Source organism: Monodon monoceros, unplaced genomic scaffold (genome assembly GCF_005190385.1).
Source record: "Monodon monoceros isolate NGI ecotype Baffin Bay Population unplaced genomic scaffold, NGI_Narwhal_1 Super_Scaffold_14, whole genome shotgun sequence".
Lineage (NCBI taxonomy): Eukaryota > Metazoa > Chordata > Mammalia > Artiodactyla > Monodontidae > Monodon > Monodon monoceros.
In genome coordinates this window covers 23370988-23391519 of record NW_021703770.1, presented here as the reverse complement: position 1 = coordinate 23391519, position 20532 = coordinate 23370988, and the positions used below count along the sequence as shown (strand labels likewise).

Sequence of the window (20532 nt, the reverse complement as noted above, 5' to 3'; positions counted from 1 at the left end):
TTATACATATAACACCTAAAAGCTTGTGTACCTCCAAGTATAAACATTCTGTAGTTTAAGAAAGACTTCTGTAAAAGACAGTATCTTTGACTGAACAAAGGAAACTTGGAACATATGGAAAACAGAAAGGAGATCAAGGTACAGGGATTTATTTTCAAGTCCTATTCACTCATTCATCATTTACTCATTCATATTTCAGTCATTCAGCAAACAATTGTGTGTCAAGTGTGCGCCCACGTGGTATTTGTACTACTTCTAACATTTATCAAATGTTTCCTAGGTGCCAGGCACTATGTAAGAAGTCCTTTGTATTATTTTATGTAATACTCAAAATAATCCAACCACATATGTAGGTAGAAAATTTAAATAATTTGCACATCAGCTAGCAAGGATTTGAACAGAGGTAATTTGACTCTAGAAACTTCTTTACAAATGTAATTAAGGTATTCTTTTTCCTTTTATCACACTGCCCATGTGCAAACACAGAAACATAATCATAAAAGGTAATAATGTCATAAATTATATAAGAAAGATATGTCCATGGGACAAGGGGTCTGGAAGAGGACAGGAATTAAGGCTTCACAGAAGAGATTCTATTTAATTTGAGTCTTCAAGGATGAGTCAGAATTCACCAGGAGAAAAAGAGAGAGAGGATATTGTAAACGGAAGAAACAGCATGTGCTTAAGAGCAGAATGCTGAATTAGCATGTTTTTGAGTAATGCCAGTTACCTTTTTTAGGGAACCAAGAAGTGATGAGAGATGAAGGAAGAAGAGTAGAAAAGGACCTAATGGGACTTCCCTGGTGGTCTAGTTGTTAAGAAACCATGCTTCTGCTGCGGGGGGCATGAGTTCAATCCCTGGTCAGGGAACTAGGATTCCACATGCCATGCAGTGTGGGCCAAAAAAAAAAAAAAAAAAGGACCTGATATGCTATATTAAGGAAAGTGAACCATAGAATAATGAAAAATTGTAGACAAGGGGTGGGATAGGGAGGGTAGAAGGGAGATGCAAGAGGGAGGGGATATGGGGATATATGTATACGTATAGCTGATTCACTTTGTGATACAGCAGAAACTAACACACCATTGTAAAGCAATTATACTCCAATAAAGATGTAAAAAAAATTGTAGACAAAGGCTACATAAAATATATAGACAAATAATACATTTTTCATTTAAATGAAAGTTACAGGTACAATGAACTAGAAGCAGAGTACCTGGAGTTGATGCGATCAATTAGGAGACTGTCACAATTATCTAGGAAGGTATAATCAGATTCTGATATATGGTGGTAACAGGAAAGGGCTAAATACGGAGATATTTAGGAGACAGACTCAAAAGCATTTATTGATTACATGCAATGAGAGAGCAAGATGAAGGAGTCTAAATTGGTCACTGGGCCCCTGGCATGTACAACATTATGGAAGACAATTCCATTCACCAAAATAGGAAACACAAAACAGGAAGGAATTTTATATGGAAAGATAATAAGATTCAATATTGAGGCTAAAAGGTCTGTGAAATATCACAAGAAACAACAGAAAATAGAATCTGGAGCTTTTAGTTATATTATGTGTCATTTTCAACATAGGCTGATGTTAAGACTTCAATATAAGTGAAAGATTAAGGTGAATACTTAGAGAAGAAAATAAAAGAGGTTTAAGATGTAACCTTTGAAAAAATATTTTAATTTAATACAATTTAAGTAGGTACTGACCATTATGCATTATAACATAACAATGGGGCAAGGCTGGGATGGACTATTTCTGTTTGGGTCTTCCTCTCTCCTGTGTGTGAATTCAGATGATTGTAGCTGTTAAATAAATAAATACCTAAAGTTTAGTAGCTTAACACAGTAGTTTATTTTTCACTTGACCAAAATGGCCTTCATCTTGACTAAACTTTAAACAGGCTTCTTTAAGACTCTCAACCCGTCACCCAACTTCCTCCATTACTTTACCACTAGCTCATCTCAGCCCTTACAAACCTTCCCTCAGTGCATTTGAATTCAATCACTCCTCCTTATTGCAATAGTCTTGAAAAAAGTCTTCCTTGCCTGTTTAACTCTGGTGAAATTTTTCTTTGATACACTCATGTAACAGTACAATGAAGCATGCCTATCAGCAAAACAGCCATGCTCCTTCTAGTCTCCTAAGACCCAGGATGACAAAGCCTCAGCCATTTTCAGCAGGCGATTTTCTAGGTTGCCATGGAAGTCATTTCCATTTTAGCTGGCAGGAAAGGAAACAGAGAATAGAGGACTACTCTGTATATGCTTTTTATGGACCACAGCTTGGATGTTATTTACGTTACTTCCACTTACTCACTTGGCCATACCTAACTTCAAAGGAGGCTGTGAAATGAAGTCCCTCAGCTGGAGAGCTATTTCCTACCTACAACTCTGTATAATGAATGGGGTAAGAGCTTAAAGGTAAACAGCTGGGCATTTCTGCTATGCCAACTAAGACAGTCATAATGCTTTCCAGTTTAGAGTATGCTTTTATATACATTACTTAACTTAATTACTTTAATAAGCTTGTAGCATAAAAATGCTTGTTTCTTTTTTATGCCAGTTTTGCAGGTAAGGAAAAAAATTATCAAAATATGACTTGATGAGAAACACAGATCTGGGTAGTAGCAGAGGTGAGATTCAAATTCAAATCTTCAAATTCCAAGTTAGAAACGACTTCCATGATAGATGTATTGGATTAATTTTCCAAGAGAGATATTTATTTAAGCATATCTATTCTCCTTAAAATAGGTTTAATGAAGACAAATGGATAGTTAGGGGGATAGAATATTCAACCCAAAGTTTTTAATGTAAATTTGAGATTCTAACCACACAATTTTAAGTGTTTCCCTGACATTAATTTATTATTCATATATTTATTAATTCAAAAAATTATTTAGCTTTTGATGTATATAAGATACTATGCCAGGTGATGAAATTTTTTAAAAAACCTATATGACATTATATCTGTCCTCAGGAGACCCACAGTTTCTACAAGGAAGACAGGCACAGCTAACATGAAGAATAAATATATGCTTGAGCCAGATAGGCTGGAAATGTAGGGGAGAGACAGGTGACATCCCAAGGGCATTAAGAAAGAGTTCTTGAAGGAGATTTTGTCAGAGGTGAGTTTGATTAAAAAAAAAAAAAATGAATAGAAGATAGGGGTAGAGGGACAGAAAGAGCAGAGAAAGAATAAAGTGAGAAATACTGAAACCAAGCAGTATGCTGTGGCACCCTCCCTGGTACAAAAGCTTCTCCATATACCCAATTCCTTGTTTGTAGGAAAATAGCTTCAGCCTCCTAGACTTTCCCTGAGTTCCAAAGGGCAGATTCAAAGAGTTATTAGTCTGGGAAGTGAGGAGATGGAGACACAAGGGAAAAGCAGTCAAGAAACAATAGTGCAGCAGTAAAGCATGGTCCTGGTTCCTCCCCAAGTGGTATACATAACAATGCATCTTTGAGTTCTTCTACTGGAACTAAGGCCCCCTCCCAGGTGCAGGATGGTAACCAGGCTGAGCACAAGATTCCTGGAATACCATCCTGTTACCTCACCACCAACCAATCAGAAGAAAGTCACACACCCTGCAGCTCTCACTCCAAATTTTGCCTTTAAAAACTCTTCCCTGAAAACCATCAGGTAGTTGGGGGTCTTTTGAGCATGAGCTGCCCATTCTCCTTGCTTGGCCTTACAATAAACCTTTCTCTGCTCCAAACTCTGACTTTTTCGTTTGTTTGGCCTCGCTGTGCATCGGGCACACAAACTTAGGTTTGACAACAATACTAATGTATGAGGGAAAGTCAAGTAGTTTTTTGTTTCTGAAGCTTATAGTTAGTGGAAAATGAGGAGAGGAACTTTTGGTTTCATGCAGTGGTTACTTTTAAAAATTTGCAGATACCTAGAGGTGAGTTTAGATTAAAAACTTGTTAAAATGCAGATTCCCAGAACACACTTCTAGTAATTATAAGGTAGGACCCAGAGGGCGTTGTTAACAAAACCCTCACTCCACTCCAATCCCTCAGGTCATTTTATAGCTCTTGGACCACAGACCAAGCTGACAAAATCTAAGAGGATATGGCTAGTCTGTAGCTCCAAGATGCTCCTGGATAATCACTCAGGTTCCTGGGATAAAGAGGTAATTTCCATCTGTTAGTGAAATACAGATTGTTGCCTCTAACTTCTCCCCATTTTAAATAATGAAAACAAAGCATAAATGGTAAAGTAGAAATAGTTCATTTATCCTGTTTCATTTTTCTAAGGCCTGAAGAAAGTCTGTTATAAATAATTTTCATTGGAGTGACGACTCATTTCTGTGTTACTTTGAGTAGAATTGAAACCATGCACCTCAGATTGGGACTTGAACCCACATGCTGGGACTCAAACCCAGCCAAAAGCCTGATTGGGGCTTGAACCCACACATCCAAGACTCAAAGCTGGCCAAAACCCTGATTGGGACTTGCACTCACATAGCTGGGACTTGAACCCGGCCAAAACCCACAGTCTTCCAACTGAGATCACCCACCTGGTTTCAGGACTTAATGAAGCTCAGGTTCTTGATGTCTCATCATAGAAACAATTCAGTGAGAGACAAAGTGATAGGTAAGAAGTGGATTTATTTAGAGAGAAACACACTCCACAGACAGAGTGTGGGTCATCTCAGAAGGTGAGAAAGGCACCAGGGTATGGGGTTGTCAGTTTTTATAGGGGTGGGTAATTTCATAAGCTAATGAGTGGGAGGAGTATTCCAGCTATTTCAGGAAGGGGAGGAGATTTCCAGGAATTGGGCCACTGCCCACTTTTTGATCCTTATTGTTGGCCTTGGAACTGTCATGGTGCCTGTGGGTGTGTCATTTAGCTTGCTGATGTGTTACAGTGAGTGTATACTGAGGCTCAATGTCTAGTGGAAATTGAGTTGTCCGCCATCTTGTACCCATTTGGTCCTAATCAGTTTATGTCATGTCCTCGGGCTATGTCATTCTTTCAAAGGTTGTGCCCTGCCCCCTTCCCTCCTGCTTCAGAATGGACAAATTCAAAATACCCAGTATGCTTTAAGATATGTATGAAGAGTCAGAAGTGTTTCAGGCTGTATTCAGCTAAAATTCTTTTGAATAAAAATGCTTCAGAATTTTGGTGCTCTTTCATCTGAGAAGTGGCACTTAGGTGCTCAGAAGGGAATTGAGGACCAGAAGAAGAGCTAGGTTTTGATCTTGGGGATTATAAACAATGAAGGTTCCATTTCTTTCCTTTTTTTTTTTTTTTTAAATTTTTAAACTTGCTTTATGGTTGGTTATAGGTGTGGTAAGTAATCACCTGCTCTGTCTAACCTCAACACACTGGATGACGTTTCAAAGAAAATTATGGGAAACAAGTTGCCTCTCTCTCTTGGATAAAAAGAGAAAGTCAGAAACATAGGAATTAAAGTGCCAGGAATGCACACAAGCAATCACAGCTCTAAACCTCTTTCCATTTCTATAACCCCTTCTACCCTTCCCCTACCCAGCTCCACAGAAATTAGGAGCAAAACCCTGCAGAGTGCTATTAGTTTTCCCTATGGTAGTCCTTTAGGAATTTAATACTACCTTAATATGTAACTAAAAGAGGAGTCTATTATTAGACATGAATAGGTATATGTGTGTGAACACACATTCTCTCTATGAGAACCACAATATATTCTGATCTATGCATCAGACTGTTACTCTAATTGCTCCCTCAAACAAACTTCCTCCAGAGAGTGCAACGTCTGTGAATGAGAAGGATTTCCTTCCCTTTGAGGCTGAGATTCAAGAGAAAAGTCCTTATCCTCAAAGGGGAAGTTCATTGGCATGCAAGTCCAGCCTTGCTGTCAAACAGTTCTCCAGGGACCCTAGTCCCATCCTATTCATGCAAGGAATTCTCTAAGATATCCCATTACAGTAAAAAGGAACTTAAGCCATAGTTATGCAGGGAGTTCTCTACTGAGGGCAAGGAAGTTCTTGCTTGAGTAGGCATTTTATGGAATATTCTGAAATCGGTGGAATGAAAACAGAAATTGGTTTCTTTCTTTCTCTCTTTTTCTCTTTCTTTTCTTTTCTTTCTCTTTCTTTCTTTCCTTCCTCCCTCCCTCCCTCCCTTCCTTCTTTCTTAATTACTGCCTTCAAACATGCACTGACAAATCTCCCTCTCCTTAAAGAAGTGTTGGGCACATCCTTGAAAATTCTCATCACTTACAGTATTAAAAAACTTGGTCCAATCCAATTTAAAATTCTGTCTTATTTCCTAAACCTACCCACCCAAGGTGCATCTTTGAGCACCTTGGAGGATGGGGAGGAGGGTGCTGATGGAGGACCAGCACCTGATGATTCATTCCTCCATTCGCTTCAGCAGTTGGAGCAGAGAAGATGCTGTATCCTTTCTCAGCATGTCCCCTTCCTCTTCCCTTTAGGTCCTTTTTCCTGTGGGGTGTTAGGGCTAAAATGAGGAAAAGTGTGCTGTCACAGTCCTCTCCTGACTGTTGCTGTTTCCTCACTAACTCTAACTGGTCCCTGAGATTTTCTATTTGTCAGATATGGAAAATGTTTTGCTCTTTCCATAAGGATAATAAATGAGTTCTTTGTAAAGGCCAAGAATTAGAAGGGTGGCTTCTCACTTCTACCAGGAAATTTCCTGATAGAAGAGAAGATCAACCTTTTCCAGTTACCTCCCTGCTTTCACCCCTGACAGTACATCCTATGGTGTCTGGTTGTTGAGTTTCTTTTACCAAGTGGCTAAGCCAGGGTACCTTCTTTGGTATTCATTTGATGCAGAGGAAGCTCACATCATTGACTTGCTAAATGATTTCAACTAGCCAGCTTTCCCTCTCTTTAATCTGCCAGTTTTGATCAATTTTCTTTCTCTTGTTCATTCAGCATAGAAGGCAGATCAGCAAGTACACTGTATAATCAGATATCCACCTGGCGATTCTAGTTCCTCTTTTTCACAGGCAACTACATTCCCTTATGAGGGATTCTTTTAGAGTCCTTCCCCTTAACTTGGCTTGAAGAGAAGGAGACTAGCATCCTCCTTCCTATGGGGAGATAAAGGAAAAGATGAACAACTTTTGACTCCAACAGTTTAGGTAGGTAGGTAGGTAGGTAGGTAGGTAGATAGATAGATATAGATCTCAATTTCCCTCACTTTTCTTTTGCTGCTTATATAAACTGGGAGTGGGATATCTGAGGTTATGATTGAGAGAAATGAGTCAGTTAGAACCCACTTAATAAGCCACAAAGGAGGTATCTGGACCTCAATTTTTTATGGACAGGGATACTGCAACATTTTTCTCCTTAGCTGGTATGGTATAAGTTGTCATTCCCAAAGTAACAGGAAATTTTGCCTGTATACCTTGTTAGTCATGCATTTTGCTTTCACTGTTTTTCTTCTCAGGGAGGCTACAATGATAACAATATCAGAAATTATTATAAATCTTCACAAGGAAGGAAAAACTTTCTTTCAGTTAGTCTTAACTCAGCATCTTAATTAAATCAACCACTTTGAGCCAATAGCATTCACCCAAGTCTTCCAATGTATTTTATTAAATATAACCCTCTTTATCTATAAAGCAGTTCAATGAATGTATTACATCCTAATTATATTCAAGAACACGACCATGTAATCCAGAAGGCCAACATTCTATTTCCATTTTTATTGAGGGGATTGCTTTAGATCAAAGAGGGCATTGCTAGCTAGAGTGAAGAGGGCATGGGAGACAAGGAGCCAGGTAAAAACGAGGAGAGAAGTAGATAGTATATACGTATCAGGGCCTTCTGAGTCCCATAAGAGAAATAACTATGAAGAAATTAAGTGGTGGGCATGGGTAAACTGAATAACAAACCGTTTCTACAGAGCTGAATGGGAGAAAGGGCAGAAGCAATGAGACCACTTACAAGACTGTTGCAGTAATCTAGGCCAGAGATGATGGTTGCTGGAACAAGGATGTCAGCAGTTAAGGAAGTGAGAAGTAGATGGGTTTTGAATATAGGTATTCAAGGTAGAGCTAACAGATTTTTCTGATGGATTGTGTATGGTTGTGATAGAAAGAAAGGAGTCAGGAATTACTCCCAAGAGTTTTCGCCTGAATTACTGGAAGAATGGAGTGCTATTAATGATGATAGAGAAAGTCTGTGACAGTATCAGGTTTGGAGTGACCGGGGGGATCTGATCAGTTTTGGACAGGCTAAGTTTGAGATGCCTATTAAACATCTAAGTGGAGATATTGAGGAGGAAGTTGAATAGATGAGTCTGGACTTCAGGACAGAGAAGTAGAAGAATGTAAATTTGAGAGCCATCAACACATAGGTGTTATTTAAAGCTGGAGACTGGATGAAAAGTATGAATAGAGTGAGTGGAAATAGGAGAAAATATTCAAGACCTAGCTCTGGAACACATACAAACAGAGATCATAGAAATGAAGAGAAACCAGGAAGAGAGACTAAAATGATCCTGAGTAGTATATTTATTAAAATGAAATTTAATAAAATATACAATTTTTAGATTCATCCAACATTTTTCATGAACAGTTAAACAATTTTATAACTTTATTAAGGAACATTTGATTTTAAAATGTAAATGGCATGTATTTCAGATTTTATAAAGAAATAATGAATACATTTTAACCCAACTCTCATTTTTTTTTTTTTCCCACTCTCATTTTTGGTCTGCAAATAAATCCTTCTCATCCTTCAGTCTACATGAGTATAATTAGGTAGCATATTTTTTATAATGACATTCACCAATGAATAATAAATCCTCATATCCAGGAACAGTTTCCTTATATGACTGCAACAGAGACAGAAAATAATGTCTGCCCAATTGTCCTGCTTTTTAAAACAGAAGACTCTAGATAACAGTGCTCACTGCTTGTGAGATAGCCTGTTTTATTCAGCTCATGTAATTTATTTCTGTTACCGTCTAGCTCTTATAAGCATCTGAGGTTATGACATTGGGCATTTGGATCTATTAGTGGACTCAGATCCATCAAAACCTCCATTTTATGGCAGTTGGCTTCACCAAACTAGAGGACATAAGTATCCAGATGAATTTGAGCTGAGTGCAAGTGCTGGAACAATATGTTCTGGATATGCAGTAAACTCACAGCTATATTTAAAAACAAGATAGCTAGGAAAAGGTACGAACAAAAGATAGGACCAGAAGCACTTGTAAAAAGTTCATGACAGAGCAGACTTAAAGCCAATTTACCATCTAACCATAGACTCGTTCCCCACTACAAAGGGTTTCATGCATCTGATAAAGTGAATCAAAGCTGAGAAAAATAAGTTAATGATGGTTGTACTCAAGAAAGAAGGTCTCAGACAAAATAGACTTTAAACAATAAATGGTAAAAAGAGACAATGAAGACAGAAGGCCAAATAATGATGCTCAGATCACTTGAGGCATGGACAATAAGGCAGGTACGTCTCAATCCTTTGGAGCTAGCCCTTGGACAGGAAGATAATAGGTGGGCAGAGACCAGTAGGTTTCCTAAAGCCACTAAGGAAACCCCTCTGAGTGGGTCAAATATTATACCTTAAATGTTGCCTTCTATGTAGCAGTATTAGTCACAAGGAATATTCCAGTGACTAGAAATCCTATGGGATTTTACTGTGTGAGAAAAAGATTCCAGGATTTGTGGGTAAGGGCTGACTCCAGTTTGCATTGCTTGGTGCAGTAAAGAAAATCTAGTAGCCCACTAGTCCTTTGAGAAAAATGAGTAAAAGCACCATCTTACCTGTGTTTCAGGAGACACACACACACACACACACACACACAGGTGAAGTGAGAAATAAATCCAAATGTAGTTAGGGTTGTCCCTTCCCTCCCTATTCCAAATTTCCTAGAACCAAGGCTGATAGAAGCAACTTTGAAGGATACATGTGGGTGAGCCTGGCAATGCCCTCAGAGGTCCCTGAAAGGAATTCTGATCACATAAAAAGAAGGAAAATGAGTGAAAAAAGAAGGGATTCCAAGGGGAAAGATTCTTATAAGAAAATTGCACTTCCCGAGGGCTGAATTTACGGAGGACGCTCACAAGGTGCCCAATAAGGCGCTTGGGCTGTGTGAAGAATGAATGTGAGGGGACTACAGCTGAAGAGAAGGAGAGTGTTTATGCAGTTGCTATGAGTGGGAAGCTTTTGTGGAGAAAGAGGAAGAAGATTTTTAGGAAGATTTCTAGGTAGAAAATCATGAAAATCCCTGTGTCAGCCCATTAAAGGAGGCCTATGATAACCATTCACACTATTCTTCATGGTTTTAGGATGTGTCTTTGAAGTCACCATGCAGAGACTGGCCCTATAGAGCCAGTTATATTCAGGCTACTGTCTAGGTGTGGGTAAAAGAGTCATTTATTGTTACTAAATTGAGTTAGGCAGACAGTTTGTGGAATTCAAAGTGAATGGTTTCAATGCTAATTATAAAAATTAATGTATTTTGTTTTCAATTAGCAAAACTGAAAGATTATAAGACTATATAAAGCATCAAATCTTTCTTCCTCATGAGGAAATTCGATCACCCCATTCTAAAGAAAAAGGTTCAAATTTTCACAAAGATAGCCTAAATCTATCCTTAGCTAATGTATCAGTGTTGAACTTCAGGTCAATGAATAAAATGTATAACCCAATTCTGTTAACAATTGTATTTAAGCTATCCGAAATAAATCTAAGTTCAGCTATGGGATCACAGAACTGCAACATATGTGATTTCATTTCTCCCTTTTGGTTTGAAGAATCCTTATTCAAGGCCTATGGCAGACAAAAAGTTTCTTTTCACTTTTCTCAAAGATTTTCCACAGTTTTAGGGTTGAAGACTGGTTGACGTGGGTGGACCACTAATTTGCCAATATGCCTAAACTTCTACACTACTGTGACAGAGAGGAGCTGTGGGGAGAAGGCAATCTTTAAATGAATTGAAGCCCCGGGTTTTCTTATCAAAACATTTTATAGTGACTCCCTTTGCTCTATAAATTCTGATTAAAACCAATTCTTTCTGTTTTCTAATTTTAACACACAGCAATCCATGCATATTAGCAATTTTTAACAATACATTTGATTTTGGAGTTTTTTGTGTGAGGAAAATAAAAGTAGAAAGTTATTTGTATTAATGAGAATACATAAACATGTACATATTTCACTATATAAAGTGTTTAATACGATGATAATAAAAAAGTTTTAGCTAAAATATTAAGCATATATTGGAAGCTGTGAGAGAGCCCCAAAAGAAAAACTATAATAAATAATAAGCAAAACTTTTCTGTCAAAATATGGAAGGTCTAAAGAACAAAGACTATAGGCAGAGAGAGCTTCCAGACATAATTCTTTGTGTAAGTTGGAGTGGCTGTGTGGCAGCTTGGGGAATGGGGGAGGAAGTGGTGTGATTAAAAAAAAAAAAAAGAAGGAAAAAAAAGAAAATAGGAAGAGAAAAACAAGCTTTCCTCAGCTAGTCTCAGGCTCTTCTCATTAGTACCTAAGTAGAATTCAGGCAAAACTAAAGGAAATCTTTACAAACCTTAATCAGAGTCTTAGAAATGAAACCCACCAGAGTTAGTTATACAGGAGCTGAAATCAGTCTGCTTTATTGGGTGGAACCTGGATCAAAACACAGCCTGGGATGTGGCAGGTAATCTGGCAAGTGCCACTGTACGATCGCTTCCAGCCCACTACCATTCTGCCTTCCCTGGCTCCAGCCTTATCCTTGGTGATGTTCCTACCTCGTGTTGGATCCAGAAATTGGCAGGTGAGCCAGCCAACTGCATGTAATTCCACTCACATATGCAGAAAGAAATATTCTTCTCCTTTATACAGTTCTCTCTAGGATGTCTGAAAGGCCTACTGGCCTGTGCCAACTTAGTTCTGAATATTTTGTTTCATTTATTTTTAAAAGTTAAACACCATTCATTTTTCATGGTGAGAAATCTCACTGAAATTGCTCTCTCAAATAAAGCAGCAATTCATCAAATGATTTGTTAATGTCAACCTCATTATTCTCACCACCCCATGCAGCTAGGCACCAAGCAGCTCCTAAACCAACACCCAAGTTAGGCAAGTGAGAATCCAATGAGATTCAATTATCTGGAGGTAGTCTCTGCCTGTCCACTGAAACTGTAAACAACTCCCCGTGCAGGGGAGGGAGAGGCTCAGGTCATGTCACTTCCAAACTAAGGTGGCTTCCTGTTGCCATAGGATAATTTCTAATCTGCTTAGCACTCTTTACAAAGCATTTCATTCTTTAGAGGTCTCTGTATTCATCAAACCCTGTCCCTCTATCCTTCACTCCAGTCACATTGAACCAGTACTATGTCTTCTGCCTGAAATAAACTTTTATCTCCTACTTTTCCTTCAAATACTAATGTAGGCTTTCCTGACTGATTCCCCAAGTCTAGGTCGGGAACTATGGTTAAAAGAACGAATGAGCTCCAGGGCAAATTATGATGGAAAAAATTTAACACGACTTTCATTTTTCTCTTTTTATTTTAGTCCTGTATTGTGCAACTCCATTATATTTTTTAAACATAATAGCATAGTCATAGACATTGTCAGGGTAACCCCTACTAAGCCCATAATATTTGAGGTTTGGAAAAGAACAGTGAAGTCATCTAGTTCAGCCCCCTGATGTTACAAATGAGAAGGTGATTAGAAGAGGAGGGAGATGCTAATTGAAGGGACTAAGAGGAAAACTTAATTGCATGGTCTGGATTACTTCATCATGAGATATTATGAAAATGTTCAATTCAATGAAACTCAACATTTATAGGTAATAGCTGTATTATTCAATTGTCTGTTATATATTAAATATTCCCAATTTACCAGCTAGAAATTGAGAAAACAAAGGTTTTGGAAAGTATATATTAAATATTCTCAATTTACCAGCTAGAAATTGAGAAAACAAAGGTTCTAATGTCAGTTTGGGCACAGCTAACAAGAATAATTGGGAAAGCAAGAAAAAGAAGAAACCACTTAAAATTGTCACCTAATCACTACATGGTGATCTACTAAAGGGTGTTTAATGGCCCTAGTTCATTTGTCTTAGTAAAAGTCCTTTTATATATTTTAAAATAAAATGGATGTGTAACCTTAGAGTAGGAGAAAAATAGAATTCAGAATGTTACTTCCTACTGTGACAATTCTAAATAAACCCCCCCAACGCTCTTATAGATTCTATATTGAAACGCTATATACTTGATATGTTTTAGCTTTAAGATGATCATCCTTCCTTCTTACCAATATAATTTGTGACTTTATGCGACTATATATATTCAAAGATATATAGGTACTTCCAAACATTGTGTATGTATATATAGATACATAAAACACACATATATTTTGTCCTGAACTTTCTTGACTGCATTTCATTGGGCAAATCAAAACTGAAAAAAAAATGTTTGGTGAACTATGTCTACAAAAATTATACATTTTAAATAATGGGTGCTTTAGCATAAATTTATTTATTATGATTAATAATAGTTAATGCTTTTAAAAAAATAAATTCAATTTATACCATGAATAGTTAAAAGACCAAGAAAAATATGACTGGAAAGTATAAAATATACTCAGCTGTAACTATGAAATATATTAAAGGTATTCTACACATGCAACCAATATCTACTGTTTATTAATGTGTATCTTTTAATAAGAGCTCCTTTTAAAGGGAGCTTCTAAAAGATTTCTAAAAATTAAAATAAAAATAAAAAATAAATATTAAACATGTAATTTAACTACATACTATATGTCTAAAGTATAATGCTAAATGATATTTTAAGATTACAAGAGTCCTGGTAGAACAATGAATTTCCTGTTATGGTTTCTAGTGCATAGTTATGATGGAATTGTATTTTGCACTGACCATTGTGCTTACCTCCACATTTTGGAATTGGTCCACTCCACATCACTTTTCCATCCATAAGAATACACGTAATTGTTTCCGTTCCCTGGGTTTTAATAAATCCTTCTTCGCAAATAACTGAAATCGAACTTCCTAATTGAAAGTTGTCCCCAAACCGCCTTGCATTGATTGGTATTCCAGGATCAGGACACTCATTATGTCCAAATGCTTGAGAACAGCAAAAAAAGAGAAAAACACACAAACTAGCAGTATGAGACAGACCCTTGTGTATTGGGGATGAGAAAAAATGATTTTTAAAATGGTTATGCTCATTTCTAGAAAAGCCTTTATTTAAAAAAAAAAAAAAAAGAGAGAGAGGCTCTCCTCTGACCATACCTTTTTCTCTCTGATGTGTAATGGATGTGGTTGTTTTAAAATGTGAACTACACTCTACAATTACAAAATTTCAAAATAGAATTGTTTCTGCTTATTTCTTGAAATCATTTGCCTTATCTAATCAAAAATATCCAGTATAAGCTGGACAGAATTCCAATTAACGTGAATACAGAGCAGGCTGATACAGAGCAGGTTGACTATGTCCCTTTGAAAATTTTTCTTGTGATTCATTGTTTGGAACGAAGAGGTCATTTCACAGTGAGTATTAAAGTGAAATGTTTCAATCTAGTTATGAAAGTCTTAAAATTTCTCTATAATTTTCCATATATCATTTAGTCTTTGCCATCTAGGAAAAGGGAAAAGAGCTAATTCTTTTGCAAACACCATGTTCTAGGCACTGTGATAGGAGCTTTAGATATATTGTCACCTCACTTAACATTTAGAATAGCCTGATGAGCAAAGTATAGCCATTTACTCTAAAGAGTAATGTGAGATTCAGAAAAAGTTAAGTAGCTTGCCTCAGATCATAGAGACAGTATTGAAATGGATCTCCTGGTCTGGCTTTAAATTTTTTCTTCACAACATATATATTTTTAATATTTATTTATTTTTATTTTGGCTGCACCTGGTCACGGGATCTTTGTTGCAGCATGTGGACTCAGTTGCAGCATGCATGTGGGATCAAGTCCCCCGACCAGGGATTGAACCTTGGCCCCCTGCATTGGGAGCACAGAGTCTTACCCACTGGACCACCAGGGAAGTCCCTCTCCACAACATATTGTATCTTGGATTATTTGTCTCATGTCTCTCAAGAGAATGTGAGCTCTTTAGTTCAGGGTCACTATCTTATTTTACCTTGTATCTCCCAGGATGCGTATTTAGCCCCGTCCCAGCAAGTAGCAGAAGTGTAAGGACAATGTGCTTACTTTAAATTTCTCATAGATTATAGATTACATGAGCCCTATAAATTTGCATTATAAATGTTTAAATTAGTATAATATAAGTGGAAGAATATTTAAAGTAGCAAAGTCTAAATATGTAAAACATATTTTAAGGGGTATTTACAATTTAATATTATATACATACTGCATGGGTACATGCAGCTATTTTAAATTTTTTCACTAAATCATCACTGTGATACTGTTCATAAATTATATAATTGTATTATCCAGTCTCCTCATTTTTAAGTTAAACAGCATAAAATAACATTATGGTAAATTCTAAAATATATAAAATCTATTTTGTAGGTACACTTATTTCTAATTATTGTTTTCTGCTGTGCTTTTAAGAAGCTCAGTATCGATTAACCCTGGTTGCTCTTACACATAATGCCTGCTGGAAAATTTTTCAGAAAAAAACAGCAGTAGGAAGCATTGAATATAAGAATTTTAATACAATGGTTTAAATTATTTACTAGAGAAACAGAACAAGGAACAAGAGGCATATTTCCATAATACCTTCAAGATACCATAAATATTAAAGTTAAAAATATTATTCATTTAAGGGAATTCCCTGGTGGTCCAGTGGTTAGGACTTGGTGGGGTCTGGGGTTCAATCCTTGGTTGCAGAACTAAGATCCCGCAAGCTGTGTGGCAAGAAAAGAAAAAAAAAAAAAAATATATATATATATATATATATATATATATATATGCATTTAAGACAACATAAAACTGTAAATAGATAAATGTATATGTGTTTATATTTATACATATATATGAAATATTTTAAAAGGGACTTACAGATAAAGCAACCATTTTATACAGCATGTCTCTCTGACACGTCACAGCTAATTCAACTTTAATGATGTGCAATTACATGTTGACAACTTATTAGTGACAATGTTCACTAAGAGTGTCACTTTGAAAAGACAATAACTGCATTTTGTTATTAATTGACAAAGCTCAGCACTGAACGGGCTGGGGCAAGGGTGAAGGTGAGGGGTGTGCAGTGCTTTTTTAAAGAGCAGGAAATTAAATCCTATTATAATGTGACACTTAAATAACTCATCAAGTTGGTCAGAATCTGACAGAGTGTGGTAACTTTGAAGAAAACAATAAAAATCACTAGCATTCTACAGCTTGAGGTAAAACGTGCACACGGAAGCATTAGTATGTAAGTTTGTTAACTTACTAACTTACTTAAAACTAAGTAAGTTTGTTAACTTACTAAGTTTGTTAACTTTTCTCATTTATGTGATTCATCTTTTTGCTATATTTACACCACGTTATTTTCAGAAAAACAATATGCATCCTTTTGAAATACAAGAAATATGGGTGATAGACAATAGCTAAATAACCTCGAAGAATTCTTAAATCTAAAGCAATGTAATAAATACAATAATAGAATAAGAATTGACAAGGGAATACTTCAGAAGACAACTAAACAACAACTGTTAATGTTTATTGAGTATTTATTAGGTATATATGCTGAATTATTTACATGCATTACCCTATTTACTCTGATTAAATAAAATTCATATTTTATGGCAAGATGAAAATTTAAACATAAATTTTTTCTCTGCCCTCTTGGGCTTCTTCCTTCCTCTGTAGTGTGTATCGTTCATCTGCATTAATCAGACCTCCTTAGTAGATAACAGTCCTTCTTAATGTCATAAGGGATCACGATGACCCACTACTTGCTTTGGATGTGCAGATCTGGATTGTGTAAACTGTTAATAGGTCATTTGACTATAACCCTTTGTCTCAAAAACTTACATAACTGTGCTTTGACCTCCAACAGGTGGAACAGTCCTCAGAGCTTTCTGAAAGACTGTCTCCCAGGTTATAATCCACAGGTTGGCTTGGAAAAAAAATGTTCATTTCTTTCTTAGATTGACCACTGATTATTTTTTTCATCGACAGCTCCTTACAAAAACCCAGTATGACTTTATGGATGAGAATACTAAGGCTCTGTTATTAAACCTAAAAGTGTAGCAAAACCAAGATTTGAAGTTTCATAGTTTGACCTTAGAGCTGATATTCTTAATCACTAAGGTATTTTCCCCCCGTAGCATCTTTGCTAAGTCAGCTCAGTAACCTACTGCCCAGAATTAGTAATTTCCTTCTCTGTGATACTTTGATAGTCTAGCTAATTTTGTCTTTGGAATTATAACTCTGTGTTGTCATTATTTGTTTAAAATCCTCTACTGGTATATGAATATCTTGAAGGAACGATCTATCCCCCTTTTATGTTTGCATACCAATAACAGAGCAAAATATGTTATGTACAGTAGGTTTGAGATTATGCTTATAAGATTTAATAGAATAAGCTAATATATTGATGATATAATAATTATATTTACTATATATCTCCTTAACATCAGGCCTCTCACAAAGAGAAATGACACAGTAAGGAGTAAAAATATGGTTAGAAATCAAGGGCTGAAAGACTGTCCCTGATACAAATTATGTATATGACTTGCTCAAGTTTCCTATCTGTGGAACAAGAGAGCTGTTTTGTATGATTCCTTTCTAGCTCTAATGTGTAGAAATATGTTATATGGAAAAATTAAACTTACTGTTATAAGTGATGTTAAAGCCACGTCCTGACATTGAGTGGTCAGCTTGAAATTCCAATCGTAGTATATGACTGTTACTAGTAAGATGAGAAGGCACCTCAGCCCCAGTAAAGGTTCCAAGAATTGGGGAGTCTGGAGAGTCTCCATCTTTAACAGCAAGGAAGTCAAACTGGGATTCCAGATCGAAGTCATTGAAAGAAAGGTGTATCCGACTCCTTGGTTCAGAGATTATTGTCCAGATGCAATTTAAATTATTCCCATACCCTTCGGGATAATCAGGAGAAAGGACTGTTCCCATTGGTGCAGTAAAGTTAGAGAGGCAAGGAACTGTTAAAGTAGGAAGATTATAAAAAACAATAAATTTTCAAATTTATTACCTCAAATAATTCAAATTACCTCATTTTGCCACAGCCAACAATTATACTTATCAATTAGCAGTTTAAAAAAAAATATTAAACAATATAATCTATCTTATAAAACAGAAAAAAAATATGTTGTTGTTTGCACATTATTAAGGAAGGCTACTAGTACTTTGAATTACTGTATGTTTAAATATGCACAAAAATATAATTGGAGTAATAACAGCAATTTATTTTGACATTTATCATGTCCATGTTAGAGTGTAGTGCAAAGTTTTAGTTTCTGTGCTTAAAAAAGTATTGGAGAAGTATATAGACATTTCCAAAGAAAACAATAATGCTCACGAAATGACTGAAAACAAACACACACAAATATTATGTAGGTATTAACATAACTGGGATAATACAACCTGGAGAAAACTTGGAGTGAGGGTAGTAACTAGGTGAACTTCACTCCTACCATGGCCATGGGATGCTCTGATAGCTTATAACACAGATAAGGCGATGAATTAACATTTATGATAGCTGCTACTAGGGGCTAATGCTGGAAAAAGAACTAAATAAGAACTCCCATACCATACTAAGGTTGGTCTTTATTCCCCCTCAGATTTATTTTTTTAGCTTTTAAAAAATATGATTTAAAGGTTCACACAGAACATTTAGAAAGTAGAGGAAGGATTAAAAATCAATGATTTATTACACAGAGGAAAAAAAGATAATATTAGAAAACGTTTGGCCTCCACTCACTTTAAAAGTTCTCAGTATGTGTTTAAAAATGTTAAATAATCAACATTTTCAATAAAGGAAAATGTGTGTTTTGCAGCACAAATTAAAATTCAGATAAAATGCAGGTCTTGAAAACTGCTAAATTTTTTAAAAAACAGTTATATATTGAAGTAAAGTTTGTGCTAATGCCTTTGTAGGGAATAAAGGATTTCACAAATGAAAAGCATGATCATTACAAGTTGGATACAGATGAAAAGTCATATTTTTAAACAAGAAAATTATTTTTTACTTTCATGATTATGAGCTTATATGTTATCATTTGTAACAAAACTAATGTAAAATTTTCAATATTGCATTCACACCTGGTAAGCTGTATTTGTTGGTAATGAAGATAGTATTTAATTTAACCTAAAAGTGCATCCACAGATAAAACAAATTATATTTTTGTTGCAGCTAAATTGGAACGCTTTAAAGTATTTGAAGAAACACATTATTTTAATCCAAGCATAATATATATCACAAACATTAATGAATTTTATTCTGTGCAATATAAATAAATGGCACTTAAGCAGGCATTAGTGTGAGCATCTACAAGAAAAAATAAGTTAATGCATTCATTATACATAGAATATAAGCTTTAAATATTTTAAGTGTTTCTGATTGCAAATAAGCATATACTACCTTGTTAAAATAAATAAGCCTAATAGAATTAGCTCAGATGTATAATTTCCATAAGAAGTATTCTATCTATAAAGTATAAAATGCCACCAGTAAAGTGTTATGAGGACATATGTAAAATATACTTTGCCATTACCAAGTGAACTGTGCTAACTTTATTTAAATCTGCAATGAAATTTATAATTTGGCATAAGCACACTTGTTAAAGATAGTGTTGAAAAGTGCTACTCATTCAAAAATAATTACACAGTTCCAGTTCTTTGCAATTAATTACAAAAGCAATTATATGCAAGGACAGGGTAGCATATGCTATCTGGAAGCAAAGCATTTGGTACTCACAGATGCAGATGGGTATGTTTGCAGACCACTGGTTATTCTCTTGACAAACAATGGATTTCTCTCCAATTAATTCAAATCCAAACTGGCATTCGAACCTTAAAACATCACGATTAGAAAATCCATCACCTTCTCTAATTCCATATAAGGGTGTACCAGGATCACCACAACTTTCTTTTTCAATTTCTGTAAAAATAAATGATATGTCAGATTTCAAGGCTTTCAGGCATATGATATCCATACAGCAAATTTAAGATATGTACACTCTCTATAGCCAAGATATTTCAGAGCAAAAGATGAAAATGTTCTCCAATCTTAATTTTCTCTTACTACTGTTATGGACATGATTTGAGGAAATGATCTTTAGGGAACAATTAGTGCATTTCTCTCATTTTGTAGATAGGGAAACAGGTTGTTGGAGCTAATACGGTTGTTCTTAACAGAACAACTACGAACAAGATTCAGATTATCTGTTTGTACTACATACATACACACATAAATATACATATGTATTTTCCCCAAATCTCAAAAACTTTTCTTATTTTCGTAATCTGTACATGATACAGGAAATCTTTGGATTGAAACCAGGACACAAGGTGATATTCTCTGCCTATGCGCTCCTAAAACAATCAGTGAATACCCTCCACACAGGATCTGCCACTCTCCCTAGTACCTGTTGGTT

At 35.8% G+C, this 20532-nt stretch overlaps 1 protein-coding gene across 3 annotated transcripts in view; it reads right to left on the bottom strand.

Moving 5' to 3' along the window:
* CSMD3 (CUB and Sushi multiple domains 3) overlaps positions 1-20532 on the bottom strand; it is a 1080114-nt gene that overhangs the window by 423466 nt on the left and 636116 nt on the right. For all 3 annotated transcript variants that reach the window (XM_029222726.1, XM_029222727.1, XM_029222728.1), the window contains 3 exons: positions 19854-20036; positions 17752-18078; positions 13872-14066 (listed from right to left, as the gene is read on the bottom strand). In XM_029222726.1, the coding sequence (XP_029078559.1) occupies positions 13872-14066; positions 17752-18078; positions 19854-20036 (705 nt within the window). The remainder of the gene's footprint in view (positions 1-13871; positions 14067-17751; positions 18079-19853; positions 20037-20532) is intronic.